We start from the raw sequence: 27,612 nt of genomic DNA, 5'->3' as shown, positions 1-27,612 counted from the left end.
ACACTAGCTATTCAGTGCTATTTCTAGCACTTCCGGTATAACCGGAAGTACTAGAAATCTGAAAATATTTTAGTCGAAGAGAACGCAATTAATAATACTTAAATCTGAATTTTCAAATTTTTGTTTTGGCTAGAACCCTGTAAAGTTCTAATGAACGGTCGTCGTGGATGACCCTGTATTATGGGATGTATTAAGGGATATAAATGTATTATAAACAGGTTTTGAGTCATACGTGAAGGTTTCGGATCGTTTGCACATTTTTGAAAAATACAGGTCCGTAATGACAATTTTGTGAGAATTGAAACTTTTTTCATCTTTTCAATATTTCAATCTTTTCGGTTTTTCGTGAATTTATGGAAATATTCAATATATTCAAATGCTTAAGACGACCAAACCTGAATGTTTCTAGTTCTAGGTCTAATGTTAGTTGTAGTGACAGTGGTAAGCAGCGTTAGTTAACATAAGATATCACTATGTTGCATATTCTAATTGAACTAAAACTAGAACTAACACTAGACCTAAAACTAGAAACATTTATAGTGCGTTCTCAAACACACGACTAAACCCGAAACTTTCTAGTTCTAGGTCTAGTGTTAGTTCTAGTTTTATACTAGCACTATCACTAGAACTAACACAAGACCTAGAATCATTTGGGTTTAGCCGTTTTGAGAGACGTGCGGCTAAACCCGAAGGTTTCTAGTTCTGGGTCTAATGTTAGTTCTAGTGACAATGGCAGGTAGCGCTAGTTAGCATTAGAAATCACTATGTTGCATATTTTTATTGAACTAAAACTAGACCTAGAAGTAGAAACATTCGGGTTTAGCCGTCTTGAGAGACGTGCGGCTAAATCCGAATGTTGCCTTGAAGTGCCAGTATCCATCGTTCAATTCTTTCGTTCAATAAACGACAAGTATTTAAAAATGATAAACTACGATAAATGCCTCCTCCCATAGTGTACCCAACACTCAGTCCAGATGCTGTAGATACTCCTCAAAAGAACCAGAAGCTATCAACCAATCGTCAACGTAAGCGTGCATAAAACCCACGAATGATGAGCCCAAAATACGATCGATGCAGGCTTTTTTCAACCCAAACGGAAGCACTTTAAATTGATAACATTTGTTTTCAAAACGAAAAACACCGTATTTACGATGTTTATACTTTAAAGCAACTTGCCAATAACGTGCCACTAAGTCCAAAGTGGATATGTGGGCCACTTTTCCGCGATTGCGTAAAATGTCGTCTATTTTTTTAGGAAGTTCATCATTTTCTACCATAACCCGATTTAGACGATGACCATCTAAACAGACTTTAACTGAACCATAAGAATAAAATTTGCTTGTAAAACAACGATTTTCATCAATTTAATAAATTTAATTTAGCTTTAATAAATAAAAACGTCTCTATTTTTTTTATAAATTGTGTATTTAACAATTAAAGGATTAATTTAAAAGTCAGTAACTGGTCTTTCTCTCATCCAATTCTTAATTGTCGCAATGCTCTCAACATTGTCTTTAACTTTAACTAAGTTCTTGTATTTGATGAGAGTATCTTCTCCAGCTATAAAAGCGAACATTCCATAGCAAATTGCGAAATGAAAATCTGCCCATGTTAACTAAAATGAGTTCCATCAAAATATTATTATTACGTAATGATTATTAATTGTTTTATTAGAATACCTTTTTGGCGGCCATATGACCAAAATTTTGCGCCGCAATCTTATCTAATCGTTCTAAATAATAAGGAAAAGTCTCGTTTATCAGAACTTCTTGATCAGCTGCTTTTTTCGTTTCGTCTTCCTCACGAAAAACTTGAGTCAACTCTAAGAATATAAATTTTATTAAAACTACCTATAAAAATTTGTTTATGTATTACTTAATCTTAAATCAGTTATTGTATCTACAACAGAATCAATTTCTAGATTTTCCCAGTCGTCATCACCGTACAATCCAACTCTTTTGGCTAAATACCTGCTAATTGCTATACTTTGGTTGCAAATTTTTCCATCTTCTTCGTATAAAGGTAAAACGCCAAAGGGGGTTGCTTTAAAAATAAAATTAAATAAAATCTATTTCTGTTTATGTATTCTTACTTGGTTTAATTGTTGCCCAATCTTCCTGATTAAGACGAATATCTTCGAAATTTATTTTTCCATATTTACAGATTAATCGTGGTAATTCAGCTAAACCTCGAAAATTGAAATAAGTAATTTTTGGAGTAACTTTTTGACTCATTTTTGTTCAATTTAACCTTTTCGCTTAATGTGACTCAATGCTACTGATCGATTTCGAACGTCATGTATAGTTTTATCTCGATTTTTAGATAAGAATCACTTAATCGTATATAGACAAAATTAAAAAAATGTAATGCTACCGAGTACCGTGTTATTATAAAAGACGATGATGATTAATAGCTTGTTTTACATGAAAACATAATTTGACCTCGTAATTGTATTTTCGGCTGACTTATTTTAAGATTATTGAAATGTTGAAAGAAAAATGAATACACCATTGAATTTGTTTGCAAAAAAAAAATGTATTTAAAAATTTGCGTGTGATTAAGAAATGATTTGATAGTAAATTAATAAACTAGATTAATACATTTTCATATATAATAGTTATACTTTTTTAAGTTCAAGAATGAAATTTTTAAAATTCCGTTTCTGGCCTGGTTTCGATCCATTCTTTTATGGCAGGAATTTCTTTAACATACTTCTTAACATTTTGGATATTTTGATATTTCTCAGTTATATCTTGTCCGACTAAAACACTCACTAAATCAGTTACGGTTAACATAACGATATCAGCCCATGTAAACTGAAATAAAAACAAAAATGTACTCAAAATTTACCAAATACTACCTGTCCCAAAATAAGTGTCCGATTTCGGTTACAATTTTGTGTTCCATCGACTTGACGTTTGAGTAGATACTTAAAAACCTTGTGTTGTCTTACTATTTGCAAAAATAATGGTGTGGCCACATAATAGAACGTGAAAAAGTTGCCGATATTGCAGGACAAAGAAAAAGACCTAATTTAACGCAAGCAATCTCCGCAAGTAAAGTGTGTACCATTTGCTAGAGGCAAGTATAAATGGTAACTGAAATATATGAAACTAAATATATTCTGTGCCAGAGAAGACCATAAGTCGAATTTGGCATCGAGGACAGCAATCCTTACGTGAACGGTCAGTATGTGCAAAAGTAAATTTGCGGAAATCTGGAATAGTTAGCACGAAGCGAAAAAGCGTAAATGTGGAAAAAGTACCCATTATCGTTACGGAAATATTTGATACTAGTACATGTTATTGGAATGTCGAAAAGCACAATTCACCGAAGTATTAAATCTGGATTGATTAAGCCCTACTGCAACGCAATAAAACCATTCCTTACAGATCGCAAAAAATTTCAGCGTTTGGAATTCTGCTTGGCAATGCTTGATTTTGATAGCATCGCTGCTGTTGCACATATTTTTAAGGTTTTATTTAAAGAAAACATCGAACAAGTACTACCTCGCTCACGATGAGATAGAATATTATGAAACATGCAAAAATAAGAGATTAATCAAACAAAGGTTATGTTTTTGCTGGTGTTTGGCAGCGCAATCAGTGGTTTGATGGGAAATTAAACATTTAGCCATTTATGAAACAAGAACCAGCTAAATATAAAAATAAAAATCGTCCAGCTGGGGCGAATATCATTGAATATGTGACCAAGAATGAATAAGCGAATGAATTTCGGCCTGCAATTGAAGCTAAATGGCCTCGGTCTAATAGTCATATAAACCTCACTTTGATAAAAACAATAACGTAATGTGTCAACCTCCTATCAGTCCTGACATTAATGCGGGAGAAAGTTGGGTAAAATGGAATACTTAGGTTTCGTGGGGCGAGCACTAGCAATTTTGATATTTTACCCAGTCGTCATCTAATATCGAGTTTGAGTAAAGTGCTGCACAATATGCACAACGTATCACTGCTTCCTTCTCCTTCAGAACTGCTACTGTTGCCTTCTACCTATTTTGGTATCTTTCTGAAAATGTTTTTATTTGAGTTTGCTGAAGCCTTCTCAGCTAGACTACGCTTTGGTATTTTTTTGTAGTTTGCTGTGATAGATGTTTCTAGTTCTTCTTAATATGGCGTGGTAGTCAGCACAGTAATTTTACCTCGCCTTTTGTCATCAGCATTAATTTTCCTTTCCGAGTGTGGAATGGGAATGATTTCTTGTGGCGTTAGTATAAATGTTCTGGTGGATGAACAAGAAGGAGTGCTATAGGAACTTATTTGCTATTTTCTTCGATATTTTGCCACTTTTAATCACATTGCTATTTTCACTGTCCATTGAGCTGTTCGTGGTTTCAGCCGCTTCGCACATCCAACGTGAAAAAGCATTAAGCGGATGTATTCCACTTTTTCTAAATCCACTAACTGCAGTTTGGACGCATGTGGCTTTCTTATATGCATTTTGAAAAAGCTTTTCTATTTGGTTTACAGTAATAGGACGTCTTGGATGATGTTACATCCATTTTGGACTTCTAAAGAGTAATACGTGCGGAGTAGCGCTATGAAACTCATCTCTAGCGGCTGCAATCTGCGAATGGTGTGTGGTGAAAAGCATAGCAGTATAAAGTTGTTAGCTGTGGCTTTTTCAATTACGTCTAAAATTTTAGTATGTATTGAATGACCGTCCAAGAGCAAAAGAACAGGTTTCTTTCTGGAAGATTTGGCAAACTCTATAAACTCACAAAACCAAACTGTAAAAATTTCGTTTTGAAAAACTCTGGCTTTGCTTTTGGAAAAATGAGTGCTGGCGGCATAAACACTTCTGCTCAAAATATACAACAAACTTGTTTTTTCTTTCACGCAATGGTAGACATTTTGACTTCTTCTATGGTACTGTCATTATGTCGGTTTCGTCCACGTTATAAATATGTTCGGCATCAATCTTATGTTCATAGAGCACATCAGAGAGCAGCTTAAAATATTTCTGAACTGCAGGTCTATTAAAACCCACGGCTCTTGCAAGCGATGTTGGCTCAGGAGTGCTCAGCTTGATGTTTGATTGTGCAAGTGATTTCGCTCTGGCACTTCAAACGCCAAAGTTCTGAAATCATTTAATATGAAACCAAATAATCGTGCCTCTATAAAAAAATCTCAGTAAATCTCAGAAAGCTCACTTTTCTCTTCAATGGTTCTTTACGGTTAAGCTCTTATTTCCTTATTTTTGAACTCTAGCTGCAAGAGTTTTTACGAGGAACTTCAAACGGCTTGGAAGCCCTTAGGTTAGCCATTTTACCCTCTAATAGTTCCTCCACAGCTTGGTGCATTTTTGAGTTATATCAATATAAAAGGAGTTGGGTAATGCAGGATCGTATCTCGTTTTACCCAACTGTTCATTATTTTTTCGGTTCATACAATGACATTTTTAATTAAGGATCAAAAAATAGAAGTAGAAATAACACCAACTATAAGCTACACTCAACTTTATCTGCTCTCCAGTCAGAAGTAAAATATTAGGTATGAAAAAGGTCTTCCTATCACATTAACAATGTATGATAGCAATCATGAAGGTAAATGGCAGTAACAATTATAAATTGTTCCCGTTTACGCAAAAACAAACTGATTTGATTAGAACAGTTACGACTTTGCCTTAAATGTGATAGCAACCTCGTCGAAGCGGCTCAGGCAAAGATTGCCACTTAAGTAACACTCCCATATAAAAGCACATATTGTTTTATTAATCTTAAGTCATTATTATATAAGAATTGTTACTAGAAGAAAATATATTTTCATTCATAGATCTATAAAACTTGTTTTTATTTTAAGACGGACACTTATTTTGGGATTTAGATTTACATGAAATTCAATGCTTATTATTGGACAGAGACAGTAATATTTTTACCTTTTTAATAGCCATAAATCCACCATTCTCTCCAGCAATTTTATCAAATTTCTCCAAATAATACGGAACAGTTTCAACCAAAAAATCTTGTTTAATAACTTCTTTTTTATCGGGATCGCTTTCCATGTAAATTGGAACTGCTTTCATTCTAAAATCGGTGATAGTATCAACAATGGCATCGAGTTCCAAATCTTCCCATTCATTAGATCCGGTTAATCCAAACTTTTTGGCAAGATAACGAGAAATTGCGACACTCTGATTAATTTTTTTACCATCTTCCTCGTAAATTGGAACTTGTCCAAAAGGTACCGTTGGTTTTATTTCGGGCCAATTTTCTTTTTCAAAACGAATATCTTCGAAATCAACTTTTCCATATTTTAAGAGGATGCGAATAGTTTCGGCGAGTCCTTTTCCGTTGAAGTAAGATACTTTTGTTGAAGACATTTTTAGATTTTCCTAAAAAGAAATTTTTATTTCAATAACAAATTGGAAATTGGAAATTTTATTTTTGTTGGGTAGCAATTAAACGATTATTTTAAGAAAAAAATTTATTGTTAAAAAAGGATTGTTTTAAAAATCGCTGGTAGGTCTAGTTTCAATCCATTTTTTTATGTTTGGAATTGAATCAACATTATTTTTAACGGTAATTAAATTTTCGTACTTTTCGTACGGAGTTTTTCCAGCGAGAACTTCAATATTTTCTAGAATAGCTTTTAAAGCAATATCAGCCCAGGTTAACTAAAAAAAATAAATATAATTGTTGTGTTGGGATAAAATTAATTATAAAATTAAACCTTTTTAGCCACCATGTAACCATTATTTTCTTTGGCAATTTTGTCCAATCTTTCTAGATAATAAGGAAGTGTTTCCTCCATAGATATTTTCTTCATTGATTCCTTTTTAATTTCATCTTTCTCATAAGCATACCGCGACATTTCTAAAAATAAAAAATATACCAAAAACATAAAAAATTGTTAAATATTTTTTACTAAATCTCAAATCATTTATGGTATCAACAACAGCATCAATTTCTAAATTTTCCCAATCATTAGCTCCCATTAATCCAACCTTTTTTGCTACATACCTAGCGATAGCTGTACTTTGACAAACAACTTTTCCATTTTCCTCTAATATTGGTACTTGACCAAACGGAGTGTCTATAAAAATAATCAATTACATCTTAATATTCTCTTAATAAATATCTTTTAAAAATAATTTTACTTACTACGTTTTAAATCTTCCCATTCGGTACTACCATATACCACACGAACATCTTCAAATTCCACATCACCAAAGCTAAAGAGGAGACGTATTAACTCCCCCAACCACTTTCCATTAAGATATGTTAATTTTGGTATCATTCTATTTAACGAAACGATTATTTTTTTCAAAACAACAAAATGATTATATGATTTTTTTAATCTGATTTGAACTTGTATTTACGTGTAGGAAAGAAACGACAGGTATTATTTAGGATTGTATCTATTATTAAATCGAGGTCACAATTGATTAACAATAAACACGCCTTTATATCTGAAAGTTTTTTTTCCGAAGTTTGTTAGTTACCGAAACAACGCCAAATTTCGCTTGTACTGAATAAAATTGATTGATTTGAGTCCTATTTATAGCAATATATTCGGTATCCCCTTCTCCCGGCTTTCTTTAGAACACGATTAAACGAAATTTGATGGAAAAAAACAAATAAATAAAATGATATCAGCAAATCAATTCATTATTTTGTGATTTTCCACCTAGGTGATTTATTTACACAGCTTATCCTTGACATTAATAAATACACAAGTAATTTACACAATTTTAACGATTCAAAATAGTGTTTAAACCATTTCAAGTGTTAAAAATCGAGATTTTAATTTTAAATCGATTAGGATTGTAAACATTTTTAATCCACTCTAATTTTTTACTTCGAAAAACTCGATTTTATTGGTTACGCAAAGAATAAAAATCGAACTCATCGTTGGATTAATGTTTTAGGTATCTATTTTTGGACAATTATTTCTTTATTTGTTGCACATTAGAAATTAAAGCAAAATGAACATCTACGAATTTAATTGCAATGATTGAAAGATTTGTACGTTACATCAACCATCAACAAAGTAAACAACTCAACCGTACAGTTGAAACTATCTAATACAACCTAATTCACAAAACAATTCAAGATAGTCGTTTAAAAGACATTCTAATAGCAAAATCTTAACATCGGATATTTTGGAATCATATATTTCGAATAGACATTTCAGAGTAAAGTAGAAAGAAGAATACACAGATCCAAGAAATATCAAAGCTGGAGTGCCACAAAAGTTAGAACAGGATACCATTGGCACTTTCACAGATGACATTAACATTCTAGCGACAGCTAGAGACAAGCTGCAAATAGCAGTAAATAAAATATATTCATGGACCAAAGAATGGTAAATAAATTTAAATGTAAACAAAAAAAATAACGCTCAAGTTCCTTATGCAATAACAGCAAAGTACCTGAACATCTCCTTAGACACAAGACTGCGCCAGAAAGTTCACATCAAAAAGAAAACAGAGGAGCTGAAAATTTACTACTAATCTACTTTAAAACACCTTTCCAAATAAAAATATAACATTTTTCTGAATACTTGAAAAATAACTTTGAATTTGCAGAACTGAACATAAATCATAAACAACTAAACTTAGTATGTGTGATGCAAAATGGAAGAAATTTGCCATTTCATTTTTTGTTGAACACCTGATTCTTCTCCAACCATTGTTGCACATCTATCAAACGCAAGACAAATTTGTCAACGCCTAGTCGGAAATTCTAGTGTGTTTAAGATCGCAACGCGAAATTTTCTAACGTTTGAAATCCCAAAAATTCTCGTTCATCAATTTCAAAGATTCGAAACCTATCTTAGTCACAGTTAGAACAAAAGAATTTTGAAACGAAGGTAACTACATATATTACTAAATCAAGCTCAGTATCAAAAAACCTATTAAAATTAAAAAATCGCTAATAATCACGGACAAATATAATCTAGAATCTCTAACGCATGAAAGTAAGCAAGAAATATATAAAAAAGGACTTACAAACTGGACGGAACGGAAAATAAAGACGACAACATTGGAAAACAATGTATGACAATACAGAAATCAATAATGGCTGCAGCACTGGAGGCCATTGGCACTATGACTAATACTCAAAAACAAATAAAATCATTAGTTTGTGCCAGAGGTCAAATAGTTGGCTGAACAAAAACGAAAAGTTTACCAACAACACAAAAGCTCTCCCTCACCAGAAAACTATAGAGTATACATTAAAACAAGAAACAAAGTGAAAAAAGAAAGTACTGGGCCAAATATACTTGTGATATGGATAACGACTTATACGGTGCCCAAAGGAAAATTTGGAGGATGCTCAAAAATCCAAAAAGACAGTAAACGAATTTGTGCAGATCAAAAGGATTCCGCTAGATAAATTGGAATGCCATTTCACAAATATATATCATGCAGAAGAAAATGTAGAGAATCAAGAGACGGGTTCTATAAAGCAAGAAGCGCCACTTATAGCTAGAGAAATCAGAAAAACAATTAATAAGCTAAAAATACATCTTAATACCCACTGAATGGCAATAAAGCATTTAGATACTGATATTTAAAGAATGTCAAAAAAAGGACACTGAGAATTATAGAGTAAAACAGTGAACAGTGCTTCAAGAGAAACAGATCCACTACAGGCGTCTTTGATAAAGCAGCTGTTTTAGTTTGACAGTTTGACTCCTTTCTATTCAGTGTAATAATGGACAAAATGATAAAAAAGATCACAAAACTAAAGATGGAGTATAGAATGGGACCGCTCTACAAAGAGCGTCTTGAGAGTAGAGAATTCTCTACTTTCTATGAAACAGCAGAAAAATTCAACATGGCCATATCCACCGAAACAACAAAAAGCACGTAGTCGGTAAGGTATAAATTAAATAACGTCAACCGTCCACAAGTCAACAAACTACCGAAACCTTACCTGATAACGATCAAATTGGGTATTTATAAAACAAAAACCAGAAAAACGTAGAAGTAAAAATCGTCGAGCTGGGACTCTAGAGACAAAGATCATTGAATTTGTGACCAAGAGTGAATACAGAAACATGAATACAGAAACATGTGCTACATCTTTCTAGTTTTTCTTAATATGGCAATATCCTCCGAAAAAACAAAATGCATGACATTTAGCAAAGAGTCGGTTAGATGTAAATTGAATTACGTGAACAATCTATAAGTCACGATGGCTGTCAACGATGAAGGTGGTAGTGACCACTCCGATGACAGCTTCCGGAAAGAAACAAAACAGAGGTAGAAGAATGGGATATTATCAGATACGCCAGAAAAAAAAACGAAATTGAAGAACAATTAAAATTATTTAAAGTAAAAATGATGCTAAACATGTTAAACAGAAAAAAAATGGTAAACAAACTGTAAAAAGAAAAATTGCTAGAGAAGCACTAAAATTCAAAAAAGTTTTAAAGAATGTAGTGAAGAGGAAAGTTACGAAAATATTCAGCTTTGTAGTCTTCATCAGATGACGATCCATAAAGTTACTTTGAATTGATTAGAGAAGAAAAATCGAAGAAGACGGTCTTTGATTTGGATTGTCAAAAAGAGAAGAACAAATTATCTTGTCAATTGACTTTAGTCACTACAATGTTTTGTAATTAAAAATATATCCATGTATGTACTTACAAGGTCTATTTTTGTTGTTAATAATAAAGTAGATAAATACAATTAGGTGTAGTACTAATTGGCCCAATTTACACTCAACGTTGTTTCAAGGTACAACGATGGATCAATTAACATATTTTCTGAATTAATATTTAATAGTATTTTGAATACTAAATTATCGATAAAAATTAATTACTTGTTACAAAAATGTTATGAGGAAAGAATAAGAGTACCAAAATTATGATTTTTTATAAAAACACCCATAAATATTTAAATACCAGGAATACACTTAATTAATGTTAACCAGTAATAAAAAATCATTTAATTAAGATTTATTTATCATCACTTGTGGAAAAAAAAATATTTTTTTTTTCTTAAACAAACCTTTGAAGCAAACAAATAAATATTGAACTTGAAAATTAATATGCTTAGATTACCTTATTTATCTATAAATTTAAAAACACTACAAGGTTCACAGATTACAATTAAATCGGAATTTGATACTTTAATTACCCTGAAAAAAAAGCAATCTTAAATGTGTTATTTTTATAAAGTTAAACATCAAAGATTATTTTTAGAATAAAAACTTTTATTGTTGTAGAATACAAAAAAGAAATTTAAAATTCAGTAACAGGTCTAGTTTCAAGCCATTTTTTAATGTTGGGAATTGATTCAACATTATTCTTTACAGCAATTAAGTTTTTAAACTTTTCATATGGAGTTTTTCCACCAATAACTTCTATGTTATCGAGAAGTACTGTTAAAGCAAAATCAGCCCAGGTTAACTAAAAAAGAAAATTCGTGTTAACTCAAATATTAAAAAATAATTTTTAAAATATACTTTTTTAGCCACCATATGACCGTTATTTTCTTTGGCAATTTTATCCAATTTCTCCAAATAATAAGGGATCGTTTCATCGATAGCAGTTTTCTTTAAAGCTCCTTGTTTTGTTTCATCTTTTTCATAAAAAAATTGGGACATTTCTAAAAATTTAAACAATAAAATTAAGTCAAATATTTAGATTTTTTTTTACTGAATCTTAAATCAGCTAAAGTATCGACTATGGCATCAATTTCCAAATTTTCCCAATCGTTAGATCCCATTAATCCAACTTTTTTTGCAACATATCTAGCAATAGCAGCACTTTGCCAAGCAACCTTTCCATTTTCCTCCAGCGTTGGTAATTGACCAAACGGAGTTGCTATAGAAATCAATAATTCCTTAACACATTTTTCTTTAAATTAATTAAGTGAAAAGTCATATATACTTACTTGGTTTTAAACTATCCCATTCACTTCCACCGTATGTCACGCGAACATCTTCAAACTCAACGCTACCATAGCTATAGAGAAGGCGTGTTAACTCAGCCAACCACTTTCCATTAAAATATGTTAATTTCGGAGTCATTTTTATTAATTATTTTCTGTGTAACAAAATAATTTTTTTCGATTTTTTAAAATTGGAATAAAAATGTTAATGAGATTGTAATCACGAGGCGGAAAACTAAATAGATGTCTAGAACTACATCTACATACTATAATTACATCAAGGTCGGATGTGATTATGAGCAAAAACATACACCTACCTGAATTTATTTGAATTTATTCGTTTTATTGGATCCAAACGATGGCAGACTTCGTTTGCGACTAAATGGAAGTGGTTAATATCCAGTTCTATTTATAGGAACATTTTTGTTTCCCCCCCTTTACACTTTTCTTCGCTCTATCTGCTTGTTTTTTTGAACACGACAAAATGAAATTGGATCGAACAAAGAATAATCTAAATAAAAACCAAACAACCAAATCAATACCCGATTTCCTCGCGGTTTTATAAATAATATAAAAGCTTTTCGATAGTGATTACCTCCCCATAGGAATCATAATCAAGTAAATTGTGATAAAACAATATTTTTGACAAAAAAAACTTTATTTTTAACAATTTTTTGATTGTGATTGTTTTATGTTTTGATTTGTCATTTCAAATTTTAACGGTTGAATGTTTCTTCTAAATGGATATGACCTCAAGGTCAATTTTAGCAGCTGCCTGCAAAACGATACCACTTTGTTCATTGATATTCACCGAGGACGAATCATCGTTTACCATTTTGTGCTCGGCTCAGAGAACTTAAATAGGATTACGTGATATATATTTCGTAACATTAAGTAATAATTTCCAAAATTTAATAGTCACTGGCTTGAATTTAAACTGAAATTATCTTTCAAAAAAAAAAAATGTTAAAGGAACTCGATAAGTTGTTATGTGCGAATAATAATTTTAGCTTATCTAACATTCTCACGAGTACCCGTTAACGTTTTACCACGAACTTTATGGATACGATAAATTTGTTTTTAACTGATTAAAGTTCTTATTAAACATTTTTTGAAATTTTCTTAATCATGGTGATGATGGAGTTATTTAAGATATAAAATGACTGTGTTAATAGAATTAATTACGTTTTATCTTATATTTTTCATCTATAGCAAAATATTAAATTAAAATAAATAAATAAAAAACTAATTTTCCAAAAAACTTAAATTTTGTTTTCCAAACAAAATTTGTTCAAAAAATGTCAAATTCAACCTGGTGAACTATATTATATTTTTTGGTAAAATAAAACGTTTACGTTGGAAACTCAAAATTTGGTATAATATATCAACTAGTGGTGGAATCTGGCCATCTTTGACCGGATATTAAAAACCTATTACTTTGTACTCCACCATTCACAGGAACTAGTATCTCTTTTAGGTGTTGAACACTACGGAAATAATCAAGTTCAACCCCAATAGGACTTTTTTCATTGAATACAACTTTATTTATCATTAGCAACCTCATTGTAACAATCCCAATACGATATATAAAATCTCTGGCAGTTTCGTCTAGTATCCTTCTCTTCACTTGTAATTCATCATCACATTCATTACTAACACAACTGTCACTGTTATCACGTTCGATTATTAATTAAAGTATCCTCTTTTTAATGCAAAAAGCCGTTTTGAAAAATTACTTTTAGTTTTTGAGAAAACAATATTTGAAGTTTTGATAAAAATTTTCGATGATACACATTTCATCGATAATTTTCAAAATTCGTTATAAAATTAATTTCTTGCAGGATCGTGGTCGAAATATCACCAATCATTAATTAAAGTATCCATTTTTAATGCAACAAGCCGTTTTGAAAAATCACTTTCAGTTTTTGAGAAAACAATATTTGAAGTTTTGATAAAATTTTCGATGTTACAAATTACATCGATAATTTTCAAAATTCGCTATAAAATTAATTTCTTGAAGGATCCTTGTGGAAATATCACTAATTATTAATTAAAGTATCCTCTTTTTAATGCAACAAGCCGTTTTGAAAAATCACTTTCAGTTCTTGAGAAATAACTTTTTGAAATCATCGACAATTTTTTTGAATTTTGCAATTTTCGCCGATTAAGTTTTAAAAATTCGTACAAAATCCATTTCTTGGAATAGGAGTACGTAAATGTGCCAAAGTGTTAATAAAAGTGTCCTCTTTCCAGTGAACTAATCCGTATTGAAAAACAACTTTTAGTTTTTGAGAAAACAATATTTGAAGTTTTGATAAAATTTTCGATGTTGCAAATTTCATCGATAATTTTCAAAGTTCGCTATAAAATTAATTTCTTGAAGGATCCTTGTGGAAATATCACCAATTATTAATTAAAGTATACTTTTTTTAATGCAACAAGCCGTTTTGAAGAATCACTTTCAGTTCTTGAGAAATAACTTTTTGAAATCATCGAAAATTTTTCGAATTTTGCAATTTTCGCCGATTAAGTTTTAAAAATTCGTACAAAATCCATTTCTTGGAATATGAGTATGTAAATGTGCCAAAGTGTTAATAAAAGTGTCCTCTTTCCAATGAACTAACCCATATTGAAAAACAACTTTTAGTTTTTGAGAAAACAATATTTGAAGTTTTGATAAAATTTTCGATGTTGCAAATTTCATCGATAATTTTCAAAATTCGCTATAAAATTAATTTCTTGAAGGATCCTTGTGGAAATATCACCAATTATTAATTAAAGTATACTCTTTTTAATGCAATAAGCCGTTTTGAAAAATCACTTTCAGTTTTTGGGAAAACAATATTTGAAGTTTTGAAAAAATTTTCGATGTTGCAAATTTCATCGATAATTTTCAAAATTCGCTATAGAATTAATTTCTGGAAGGTTCCTTGTGGAAATATCACCAATTATTAATTAAAGTATCCTCTTTTTAATGCAACAAGCCGTTTTGAAGAATCACTTTCAGTTCTTGAGAAATAACTTTTTGAAATCATCGACTATTTTTTCAAATTTTGCAATTTTCGCCGATTAAGTTTTAAAAATTCGTATAAAATCCACTTCTTGGAATATGAGTATGAAAATTTCCAAAAGTGTTGATAAAAGTGTCCTCTTTCCAATGAAGCAACCCGTTTTGAAAATAACTTAGTTTTTGAGAAAACAATATTTGAGTTTTGATAAAATTTTCGATGTTGCAAATTTCATCGATAATTTTCAAAATTCGCTATAAAATTAATTTCTTGAAGGATCCTTGTAGAAATATCACCAATTATTAATTAAAGTATCCTCTTTTTAATGCAACAAGCCGTTTTCAAGAATCACTTTCAGTTCTTGAGAAATAACTTTTTGAAATCATCGACAATTTTTTCGAATTTTGCAATTTTCGTCGATTAAGTTTTAAAAATTCGTATAAAATCCATTTCTTGTAATATGAGTATGTAAATGTGCCAAAATGTTAATAAAAGTGTCCTTTTTCCAATGAACCAACCCATATTGAAAAACAACTTTTAGTTTTTGAGAAAACAATATGTGAAGTTTTGATAAAATTTTCGATGTTGCAAATTTCATCGATAATTTTCAAAATTCGCTATAAAATTAATTTCTTGAAGGATCCTTGTGGAAATATCAACAATTACTAATTAAAGTATCCTGTTTTTAATGCAAAAGGCCATTTTGAAAAATTACTTTCAGTTCTTGAGAAATAAATTTTTGAAATGATCTACAATTTTCGACGATTAATTTTTATTCAAATATCGCATTAATGTGGCAATGTAGGGTATCACTTCAGAAATACACCAGAAATTATAACCATAATGGCTGGATTGATATGCCGGATAACCGGAAATCCGGCCGAAGGGGATACCGAATCCGGCTTTTCGCAAAATCACTATCCGTTCCATCACTAATATCAACAATCATTATTGTATAATCATAAAAAGTTTTGTTTCTCAATTTCAAACCATTTCAGAGAAAAAATATTTATACAAAATTTATCAAAAAAAATTTAAAACTTATAGGACATGAACTACAAAATAGACAGCATAACCATAGAGAAGACTGAACGTGAATTCCAAAGCTGTCGGGACAATTTTGTTACTATTTCGGGCTAATGTACTTTAGTCTGCCAACCTGAGATTTTTGCTCCTAACACTTTAACAGTTGTAATTCCGTGTTTTAGAGTATTAAGGCGTATTTCCTTACGTATTTCTTGTAATGTCTGTCCAATATTTACAATAACAACATAACTAAGATTAATAACAAATACCGTTTAATCCAATTAGCATTAAATCAATCAAACCTGATTCAATTAATTTAATAAACTGGAGCATCATCAAAATATCATCTTCAAAATAAGGTTAAGACGTAGAATATAACATTGAAATTATTTTCTAAAAAATCTAAAAATAAATCAGGCGTGTACTTATCATATGTGAATAATTAGAATTCTTCTAAAATATTATGTTTTTAACTTCACAATCATTATGATTTATAATTAACAGAATATTTTTCCTCATAAGTTACAAAAACGAATTCGAACTTAAACCATCTTTGTCTACAACAATTTCAAGGTTACATATATAAAAACATTAAGCATCTGCTGTTAGCTTTCATTCAAAACGAGTCTCTCGTGCGATATCGATCGTAAAATGGCTAAAGTAAAAGTAACGTATTTTGATTTACCGGCGTTAGGTGAACCAATTCGGTTATTGTTAGTATATGGTGGTGTTGAGTTTGAAGATATACGCATCGAAGGTGATAAATGGTTAGATATTAAACCAAAAACTCCGTTCGGACAGGTTCCTTTGTACGAAGAAGATGGTAAAATTATGAACCAAAGTATTGCTATTATGAGATATTTAGGAAAAAAATATAAATTAATTGGTGCTAATGATTGGGAAGATTTAGAAATTGATGCTATGGCTGAAACATTTCGCGATTTTATTATAAGTATGGAATTAATTTGATTTAATTTTAGTTGTTAAAACCTATTAATTACTTTTATAGAAGTTGCAATGTATCATTATGAAACAAGTGCTAGCACAAAAGCTAAATTAAAAGATCCACTTTATAAGGAAACAATTCCATTTTACTTGGAACGTTTTGAAAAAATCGCTAAAGAAAACGGTGGACATTTAGCAGTTAAAAAAGTAATTAAGTTTTATATTTTTATTTGTAAACTTTTGACGCTTTACTTTCTCTTTATAGCTTACCTGGGTGGATTTCTTTTTCGCGGCAATGGCAGATTACATGTCTTTGATGGGTAAAATTAATTTAATGGAAAACAATCCGAATTTGAAGGCTGTTTACGACAATGTCATGAAATTACCTGCTATTAAAAAATGGCATGAAAAATATCCGCTTACGCTTGATGGAACAAAGGCTTGGTTGGAAGCGACAGGAAAACCTAGCGCAGAATAAGCCGATAAATTCTTATGAATTCTAAAAATATTTTTTATAAATTCTTTAATTTTGTTCTATAAATAAACACTTCTGAAAACACAATAAATTTTTTTTTACAAATATTGTTGGTATTGTAGAATTTTCTTTACAAATATTGTTGGCATTTCAACTATAGCAGCAAAAACAAATAGTTATGGAATAACAGTAAATAATCAGCGATATTTGTTATTTTTAAATAACAATCTTTCTGAAAGAGCATTTATATTAATGATGATTATGTTAAATTATATTAAATTCCTTTGTCGCCGATTATAATATAATAAATTAAAGTGGTAGAGCGTGATTGAACAAAATCAAATTAAATATTAAAAAAATTCAATCATCAAAAATTCCAATTGGTTTACTTAATGTAAACTAAGATTCAATTGTGTTAAATGGAATTACAAGATAACACAACACTTCGTGATAATTCAGGGGCATTAGTCATAGAGCTGTTAAAACAAATGAATGATTGAAACAATAACCTTGAAACAATACTGGTAAAAAATTTGTCGTAAATTAAAAACAACTTTACAGAACAGAAAAAGTATAATAACTGTTAAAATTTTTAAATGTAACAAATGTTAAATTAAAAATAAACGTTAATCCGAATTAATTAAAACGCGAACGATTTGGATTCTCGAAAATAATTTAAAAATTACAGTTTAGACTGTTAAATAGTGTTGAAATGAAATAATAATAAGTAGGCCTCTTGACCTCTAAAGTTTTTTTATTAATTAAGTTTATATACTTGGTACTAGTTTCGACATATTATGATGTCATCATCAGCCAAATCTACAAAAGGACATAATAACTATAATGATCTTAAAAAATATAAAAAAAAAAAACAATAAAATTACTTAAATATATCTCAACTTATAGTCAAATAGTTAAAAGATCACGTTGAACAAACAAATTTCTACGTTAAAATAAAACATTATTTAAAAGAAACACGAAAATAACTATTCTAAACAAGAAAACACAATACCGTACACAATTGAACTCCAAAGACGACTGTCAAATCAACATCGAACCAAATTTAAAACAGGTTACAAAAAGGAATAAAAATATCAGAGTAAAATAATTTTAAAATGAAATTATTTTTTCAAAAAGGCGTATAGTGGTTTATAATAGTTTTCGAGTTGATCATTTAAAGTAAGATAGTTATCATTATGTTTAAGTTTATCGATTTCCAACACTTCAAGGAAATTCACTTTCAAACCTTTTTTACACTTATGTAGGAGTTGTACATTGTCATAATCAATGTTATGGCCTATTTCTAATTTATGTTTGAAAATGTTCGAAGTGCAGCTGGTTTTATGTTCGCATAGTCTTTTTTGCAATTTTCGACCGGTCTGACCAACATACATAGCAGAACAGTCGCAACACTTAACAGAATAGACACCACTACAATCCAAAGCGCTTTCTTTTTGTTTGTAGTTAGAAATGGAATCACCCAGTTGTCCTTTACATTTAAAGCTGACAGATACACCATAGGTTTGTAGTATGGTTTTAATTTTGCAGTTTATTTTGTTGTATGTTATTGTCTTATAGTTGTCAAGTTATTTTTATTCGTAGAGTATAAAGGGTCTAGTTTCATGAGGTTTTTATACAGTAATTGGTCGATGGTATAACTTGAATAACCATTTTCTCTTGCTAATCTGTTAATAAAATTTAGTTCTTTTAGTTTGAATGTATAGTCTAGAGGATATTTCAATAGTCTGACAATAAAAGCCTGGAAAGCAGCTAATTTGTAGTTGTTGGGATGGAACGAATCATAAGGGATGACAGTATTTAAAGATGAGGGCTACCTAAAAGTGTCAAACTTAAAATTATTGTCAATTTTTTGTATTTTTAAGTCTAGGAAATTTAAGCAGTTGTCCTTTTCTATCTCCAAGGTGAATTTAAGATTCTTGTGGATGTTGTTCATGTAAGATAGCATACTATGAAGATCGAATTTATTTCCAAAAATGTTAAATAGTGGTGGAACGGATATCCGGCAACTATCCGGTATCCCGGCTAATCGAGCCATTTTTGAAAATCCGGCCGGATATCGGATAGTTAACAAATATTCGGCTTCGGCCGGATATTAAAAACCTATTACTTAGTACTCCACCATTCACAGGAATTAGAATCTCTTTTAGGTGTTGGACACTGCAGATAATAATCAAGTTCAACCCTAATAGGACTTTTTTCATTGAATACAACTTTATTTATATCATGTTTGTCTTTAGCAACCTCATTGTAACAATTCCAATACGATATATACAGTGTGTTAATTAATTATCGTACCCGACAAAATATGCAACCAATATCACAGATTGGTATTGCAACGCGACGAAAGTTCCTAAAAACGATGGCGAGAATTCATTCACTTTAAATGCCGTTTAAAAAATATTTTAATTTAAGAGGTCTAACTTTCTGTCCTTTTATTTAAAATAATTTTTAGTGTACCCATAGATTGAAATTAATATTGAAAGTAGTGGTTATTTTGATTTGTTTATTAACTTACCGGTTAAAGCAACCGCTAGAAACAACGATAGTTCTAAAAAGAACTGTTTCCATAAATGTAAAGGCAGCAACATCTGTAGATAAAGGTATAAATACAATACTATACATAATTATACATAAGGTACAATAACGTACAATCAGCTGTCAACATCTAGTTACTAATTTATAATTATCCAAGCTATCACTACATATTGAGATATGCTGCCAATATTACACAGGTCACGTGGGTTACGATAATTAATTAGCACAGTGTACAGTGCTAATGTACACACTGTACACTGTGCTAATTAATTATCGTACCCGACAAAGTATGCAACCAATATCAGAGATTGGTTGCATTCTTTGTAGCCACGAAAATTCCTAAAAACGATGGCGCTATTATATTCTATTCATTAACTTTAAAAGCCGTTTAAAATATATTTTAATAGATTTAATAGATTAATTTTTTTTTTTTAATAATTAAAAAAATATTTTAAATATAAAAAAGGTTTAACTTTCTGTCCTTTTATTTAACACAATTTTTAGTGTGCCCATAGATTAAAATTAATGTTGAAAGTAGTTGTTATTTTGATTTGTTTATTGACTTACCGCTTAAAGCAACCGCAGAATCAACGATAGTTCTAAAAAGAAGTGTTTAGAAAAATATAAAAGCAGCAACATCTGGTTACTAATTTAAAATTATGCAAGCTACCACTACATATTGAGATATGCAGCCAATATTACACAGGTCACGTGGGTTACGATAATTAATTAACACAGTGTAAAATCTCTTATTGCAGTTTCTTCTCCTTCTCTTCACGTGTAATTCATCATCACATTCATTACTAACAGAACTGTCACTGTTATCTCCTTCGATTATTAATTAAAGTATCCTCTTCTTAATACAAAAAGCCATTTTGAAAAACCACTTTTAGTTCTTGAGAAATAAATTTTTGAAATAATCGACAATTTTACAAGTTTTAAAAATTCGTATAAAATCCAGTTCTTGGAATATGAGTATGAAAATTTCCTAAACTGTTAATAAGAGTGTCCTCTTTACAATGAAATAACACGTTTTGAAAAATAACTTTTAGTTTTAGAGAAAGTAATATTCGAAGTTTTGATAAAATTTTCGATGTTGCAATTTTCATCGATAACTTTCCAAATTCGCTATAAAATTCATTTCTTGAAGGATCCTGGTGGAAACATCGCCAATTATTAATCAAAGTATCCTCTTTTTAGAGTAGCTTCGTTAGTTAAATCAGCATCAAAAAAGTTCATTTTGTATCTTGGATCCAAATAAGTTGATATATCTTATCAGCTTTCTTATTCATTTCATTTTTATTCAAATATCGCTTCACAAATGTACCAGAAATTATAAACATTATAATTTAGTTAAAAATGCCTAATCATAAGTACGAAGGCTTTCACGACCGGTGTTAATTAAACTAAAATTAGAACTAATAGTAGCACTAGCACTAGAACTAGAAACTTTCTTCAGAAACAAGTGCGAAGTCTTTCACAAGTTTCTGAAAAAGGTTGCAACATGGCATCCGAAACGTTAAACATTTTTTCAAAAACCGTACAGTTTAACCCTAAAGTTTCTAGTTCTAGGTCTATTGTTAGTTCTAGTGATAGTGCTAGTGTTAGTTCTAGTTTTAGTTTTATGTGTGTAATCTTTGCTTGTTAAATTTGTTTAGTTTCCATTGCTCGTTCTCGCGTCAGCCTAAGTGTGTGCAGACTTCCTAATTCGGCTCCATTTTCTTCAGACCATTTTATACAAGTGTTAAAACTCCTGATTGTCTCTCCATCTTTCGTTTTTCGTTCATCTATAACTATCACCTGAATCATCTTCAGATGATATTGCTGCGGAAACATTATCAGTAGAATAGGAAAATATTTTTTTTCAGCATTTATTTAATGTATTAGTTAACACGTTATCCCAAGAGCGCGAGTTAAGAAAGACTGCATCCATCAAGTTAATAATTATGGGAGCGTTTGAAATGTCTGAAATGTCGACCAAAAAACTTTTCAATAATAAAGTTTTGTTAGCCGTATACCACTATGATCTATTGGCTGAAGTAACGTGGTGTAATTAGGCAGCATAAACATGGTTCCAATTTCACCATCATCGTTTCTCAACTATGCTTCTAGAATGTAACTGAAGCATTAAAACACCGCCATCCCATTAAGATTGCTCTCTTTATAAAACGTTCTTACTTGTTTGACAAAAGATATATGTAATCATTCAACGAATAGAGCGGATGTCATCCATACATTCTTTTTTAAATGGTACTCAACTGGAATATTAGCATTTTTAAAAGCTCTGGGATCTTTAGCTTTGCTAATAACCTCCATTTTGAGTTTATGAGTACTATGGCCATTGGCAGAAGCGAGAAAAGTTGCTCTCTCTTTGGAACTTTTTCGCCCTGTAGCTAAGGTTTCTTTGACATGTACTAATGCATGATTTAACTAGCTTCCAAAATAATGCTGATTCATCAAGATTAGGTAATAGCTTACGCACGTATATTTATTCTGTAAATTATTTCAGAAAAATTGTAATATCATAATATATCGCTTGTCACCTTTCTCTTTGTAACAAAAACCATTTACAACTACTATTTCCATAACGGAGTAAACTGAATTTTGCAGACTTTTTTATGTTTTGGTGTTGAAATACAATGACCAATTAACTTCTGCGAAATTGATAATGTTCGAAATTGCTGCAGTGCCAACGCCATACTTTGTGGCCAATGATTTTCTACTTGACCACTGATTAACTGTTTCAAAATTTCCTGATTTTCGCTAAGCGTAAATCAAGAGTATTTTTTGAAATATTTTGCAATTTTATGGCTGCTTGCTACAACGTATCCACATTATTTGGGTTCAGTACTTGTTTTTACTTCTGCTCCCATACCTAGAAAAAAGGAATAGTCAACAAATTATGACATAGTAAACTGGAAAGGAATGGGATATTGTCTATGAACAGCTAAACCTTCTGCATTTTCGTGGATTATTATTATTGCTTCGCCAGTTTCTGTTACAAATTTTCACAAATTTTTTCTTGGTGTAACACCTTTATTTATAGACTGAAACTCTTTAAGCATTATCTATTTAGCTGCTATAGATCTTGACATAAAAGTCGATACATTAAAATCATCAATATTGGCCTTAACATTCAGTTACTTAAATTTGAAATAATGACACTCGTTTAATATGTCTTTATATCAGATAAACATTAAGAAATAAAATTTCAATCAAATTGTGTAACCGTAAGAAATGAGATACAAATGTTACTCTTTCATGCCATATAAAAAGCGTAGGCAACTTCAGTTAATTAGTAGTGAAAAGGAAAATAAACTTTTCCGTAAACATTTTTTACCATAATTTTGGTCAATTTTAAATGTGTTAAACATGATGTAATTAAAAAAATAATATATAAAAATAAATATTATCTAATATTTCATGATTCACATGGTATCGTGACATATTAAGCAATATTTAGAATACCAAAAGTATTTTTTCCTTATTTCACAATAAAATTATGATGATAACTCAGATAAAAAATCGAATTAAATAGATTTTTTTGCTAAGATAAATTTTACAGATATTTTTTATCTTTAATTAAATAGAAAGATATAAAAACGTCGATCAACTGCTGTTAGCTCTTATTCAGATAGAATCTTTTAACCTTTTTAATTACAAAATGGCTAAATTAAAAGTAACATATTTTAATTTACCAGCATTCGGGGAACCTATTCGTTTATTATTGGCGTATAGTGGTGTTGAATTTGAAGATGTACTTATTGATCCTAATAATTGGTTAAATTTGAAACCGAAAACCCCGTTTGGACAACTTCCCTTGTACGAAGAAAATGGTAAAATTATAAATCAAAGTGTTGCTATTATGAGATATTTAGGAAAAAAGTATAAATTAATTGGTGCTGATGATTGGGAAGATTTAGAAATTGATGCGATGGCAGAAACGTTTCGAGATTTTATTATAAGTATGTAATTAATTTGATTTAATTTCAATTGGTAAAATCTATTAATTATTTTTGCAGAAATTGCAATGTATCATTATGAACCAAATGATAGCGCAAAAGATAAATTAAAAGAACCACTTTATAAAGAAACTATTCCATTTTATTTGGAACGTTTTGAAAAAAGTGCTAAAGAAAACGGGGGATACCTAGCTGCTAAGAAGGTAATTAATTTTTATACATTCATTTTGTTACTTTTGATAATAAATTTTTTTGTAGCTTACTTGGGTAGATTTCTTTTTTGCATCAATGATAGATTACATATCCTTGATGGGTAAACTTAATATAATGGAGAATAATCCGAATTTGAAGGTTGTTTACGATAACGTTATGAATCTACCTGCTATTAAAAAATGGTATGAAAAATATCCACTTTCCCTTGAATTCTCAAAAGTTTGGTTGGAATCAACAAGAAAACCTGGCAAGGAATAATTTTTTAAATTAATTTCTTAAAATTGTTATTTAAAATATAATAAAATTGTTTTAAAAATTAATTTTTTAATATTTATTATGTCTTGATTAATCCTGCTATAATAAACTCATTAAAGATTAACCATCGTTTTGTATTATTGTATTAAGATTAATTAAGATGAAGAGTGATAAATAGTTATATTAAAATATCTATAGAAGTTTATTTATTTATTGAGGCATGTCTAGTATTTTTTGCTTAAAAAAACTAGAGTGAAAATGATTAATTACTTTGAAAGCCGCATTATATGTAGTAGTTGCTGCTTTTAACAGTATCACACTCGAGATCTTCTTCTTCTTCTTCTTGTGCAGGATCATGTTTTCAATTACATCGCCAATGTTCAAATTCATCTCTTCTGTTGCTGCAATATCGTCAATTCGAACATAATTTTCTAGATTTTCTTGTTATGAAGGAAACGATTTTTTAAGATATTTTGAAAATAAGTTTTAGGCAATGCAAAGCTTATAATTTGTATAGTAAGTGCTGATAATTTCGCAATGATTCATTAAAATGTCAATTTAATATGATTAGATTAATACATTTTTGAAAATTTACAATTATGTTAAATGTGTAATAGGTATTTCAAACTGTTATATATCACTAAATCAAAAAAGTAAAAAAAGTTAATAAAGCCTAGACCACAAGCGATGGTACAACATGCATATATAATGTTTACTTTTCAAGGTTTTACTGTATTTTTATTTTTATCTATGTACTTATAGTTATAACATTCAAATACGTAAACATCATGTGAGGTCAATAAATCATATTGCTAATGAAGCAATGAAATATATAAATTGTGCATATCGAAAAACTGAGTATCATTAATTAAGAAAATTTCGTCGTATGTTGACGTTGACCCCATAACGTGCCATATTTACGTCGTTTAATACTTCTAATAAATCGTTCAAATTCTCCACGATGATCAAGGACTTGGAAAACTGAATAAGATGCAGTAAGATAATGTAAGTAAAGTGTTAAGTTTCATTTATTGAATCTTTAATTCAAAGTTATTTCAAAAAATCTTAAACTTTGAATTGAAGAACTTAACTGGCGCAATCAGTGGGATATGGTAAACGCGCGTAAACTTGGGTTGTATCTCAAATTGATCCAATAAACAAGTATTCGCGGTAAACTTTATCGAAATTTACAAAAACGAACCGACCAGCCGGTGAAGAAGCTCCAATTGCATAATCCCTGGAAAACGTAGGACTTGCCAAGAGTTGCAATCATCTAAAATTGGCGATCACTTCCCAGGACTACAGAAGCAAGACAAAACAAATGAAAATCATCGTAATTTTACCACTGTAAGTATATTATTTTGCTGCAGTCCTATCTACTATTATTTAACTCTTTACATTGTTGAAAGGCGAATGTATAGGTTACATCTATTGATTTTAAGCGAGTTTTAAATCTAAGCAATTCTAGGATGCTTTTTATTTCAGTTTTTATTCATACCTTTGCTTCTTTCCGGCTTTAGTTTATCACTGGTCTTTTTTACTACTCTATCTTGTCCTATACTTTCTATGTGTGCATTCCATTCTTTTTCAGAGTTTCATCTTCATAATAGTGTCTTCATTTGTGATGTTTCCAATATCGGTTTTGTTTTAGATGTGTCAGGTTTACTCTTAGCCGTATAGGTCATGATCGGTCTTATTGTACTCTTACATATTCCACAAATGTCGTTTAAGGAACCTTGGGATATTTCATTTTCAATATCACTGAAACTTGATAATTGAACTCCCAAGTACTTGAATGACACAACCTATTCTATTATATTCTGGTTCACTTCCAGCTTGCATCAAAGTGGCTCTTTTTCACATATTGAGTTGTATTGCTATGTTGTTGAAGAATTCTAGATTTTTTGTAGGTCGCTTTCGTTTTTCTCAAAGAGGACTATACAAATTCCTATAAGGAAGAATTTGACAAAATTATCAAAGACTTGTCAGCTGATCAAGTGTGTAATGCCGATAAAACAGGCCTACTTTGGCGTTGTTTAACAACTTCAACTTTAGCTGGGCGAGAAGATAAGTCAGCTAATGATTTGAAGAACAACAAAGATAGGTTGACAGTTTTGCTAGGTGCTAATGCATCTGGAAACCATAAAACTAACACCTTTTGTAATTGACAAATCTAAAAAACCAAGGGATTTTAAGAATATTAAAACTTTGCCTGTCGTTACGATGCCCAACAAAATGCGTGGATGACTGCCACATTATTTAAAGACTGGTTTTTACACTACTTTATCCCACGGGTCAAGAATAACTTTAAAAACCTTAAACTGGTATACGACAGCAAAGCTCTCCTTCTTTTGGATAACTGAAAACCTTATTCCAACAATAACAGAGTTGGTTTGTGGCAACATATTTTCAATATTTTTGCCTCCAAATGTTACCTCATTGATCCAACCTATAGATCAAGAGATTATTCAAAATTTTAAATGTTTTTATGAAGCTCCTTTCTTCAGGACTTATTATACTCTGATTGTTACGTGACTGACTTTCAACAGAAATATAAGGTCAAGTATACCGTATATGCTAGCGCACTCTTTTCGTCACAAGTAATAGAAGTCACTTTGCAACGCTGTTAGAGGAAGCTATGGCCAAACGCATTCGTCGAAACTGGTGGAACACCTCAAAAAATATATAATAAATGAAATATTAGGTGCATTCAGGGGTACACCTAAATCTAAAAACAATCCCCTAGACAGTATACCTGAAGAGGAATTGCGGAATGGGTACAAATTGATAAGAATGAACCATCTGAGGAAGAACTGACGGATGAAGCCATTTTACAAAGTGTTCTTGATCCTCAACCAGTAAATGTTGACGAGCAAATTTCGGATGGTGATGTAGAAGAGATAGAGCGAATCAGCTGGAAAGAGAAACAAGCTCTAGTTACTATTACGTAGAGTTTATTGATTTACATGTCCTGAAAAATAACTTTTATAAAAAATGTAGTAAAATCAAGAAAGCAAAAAGACATCCGGTTTTTTTAAATGACCCATTTTAACTTTTGTTGTTTATTAATGTACTACGCTATATTCTGAAATGTAAAATACATTACATTTTACCTTTGTTTGAGTTTGAAAGTTTTTATTTACTCAGCCCGGTAAACTATACCTACATATTAGTCACAAAACGTCATCTTGGTAATATAACTGATCTATATCTTATCATTTGGGCGACATGTGGGAGATGTCGCCCGATAGTCCTAAATTTGTAGTAATCCGGCACGGGTAAAGTCCCGAACATGTATCTCTCA

At 30.5% G+C, this 27,612-nt stretch overlaps 5 protein-coding genes across 5 annotated transcripts; 2 read left to right on the top strand and 3 right to left on the bottom strand.

The window, feature by feature from the left end:
• Window positions 1-1,385: 1,385 nt before the first annotated feature.
• LOC111415881 (glutathione S-transferase-like) lies at window positions 1,386-2,350 on the bottom strand. The gene is made up of 4 exons (XM_023047761.2): window positions 2,093-2,350; window positions 1,876-2,043; window positions 1,680-1,822; window positions 1,386-1,615 (listed from the first exon to the last, which is right to left on the bottom strand). The coding sequence occupies exons 1-4, from the start codon at window positions 2,232-2,234 to the stop codon at window positions 1,448-1,450; spliced, it is 621 nt and encodes a 206-aa protein (XP_022903529.1). The 5' UTR covers window positions 2,235-2,350; the 3' UTR covers window positions 1,386-1,447.
• Window positions 2,351-2,648: 298 nt separating this feature from the next.
• On the bottom strand, window positions 2,649-6,342 carry LOC111415877 (glutathione S-transferase-like). Its single transcript, XM_023047756.2, has 2 exons — window positions 5,899-6,342; window positions 2,649-2,816 (listed from the first exon to the last, which is right to left on the bottom strand). Exons 1-2 carry the CDS (start codon window positions 6,340-6,342, stop codon window positions 2,649-2,651), a joined length of 612 nt encoding a protein of 203 aa, XP_022903524.2.
• An 86-nt stretch (window positions 6,343-6,428) lies between these two features.
• Window positions 6,429-12,370, bottom strand: LOC111415876 (uncharacterized). The gene is made up of 9 exons (XM_023047755.2): window positions 12,186-12,370; window positions 11,872-12,023; window positions 11,634-11,801; window positions 11,441-11,583; window positions 11,219-11,384; window positions 7,124-7,330; window positions 6,888-7,055; window positions 6,693-6,835; window positions 6,429-6,636 (listed from the first exon to the last, which is right to left on the bottom strand). Exons 2-9 carry the CDS (start codon window positions 12,005-12,007, stop codon window positions 6,469-6,471), a joined length of 1,299 nt encoding a protein of 432 aa, XP_022903523.2. The 5' UTR covers window positions 12,008-12,023; window positions 12,186-12,370; the 3' UTR covers window positions 6,429-6,468.
• A 4,110-nt stretch (window positions 12,371-16,480) lies between these two features.
• Window positions 16,481-17,427, top strand: LOC111415875 (glutathione S-transferase-like). The gene is made up of 3 exons (XM_071199905.1): window positions 16,481-16,854; window positions 16,912-17,054; window positions 17,113-17,427. Exons 1-3 carry the CDS (start codon window positions 16,554-16,556, stop codon window positions 17,323-17,325), a joined length of 657 nt encoding a protein of 218 aa, XP_071056006.1. The 5' UTR covers window positions 16,481-16,553; the 3' UTR covers window positions 17,326-17,427.
• A 6,085-nt stretch (window positions 17,428-23,512) lies between these two features.
• LOC111415873 (glutathione S-transferase-like) lies at window positions 23,513-24,364 on the top strand. Its single transcript, XM_023047753.2, has 3 exons — window positions 23,513-23,843; window positions 23,901-24,043; window positions 24,099-24,364. Exons 1-3 carry the CDS (start codon window positions 23,543-23,545, stop codon window positions 24,309-24,311), a joined length of 657 nt encoding a protein of 218 aa, XP_022903521.2. The 5' UTR covers window positions 23,513-23,542; the 3' UTR covers window positions 24,312-24,364.
• Window positions 24,365-27,612: the final 3,248 nt, after the last annotated feature.

This window comes from Onthophagus taurus, chromosome 1 (assembly GCF_036711975.1).
Source record: "Onthophagus taurus isolate NC chromosome 1, IU_Otau_3.0, whole genome shotgun sequence".
NCBI lineage: Eukaryota > Metazoa > Arthropoda > Insecta > Coleoptera > Scarabaeidae > Onthophagus > Onthophagus taurus.
The sequence above is the reverse complement of the archived record's forward strand: the minus strand, read 5'-3'. Positions and strand labels throughout refer to the sequence as shown.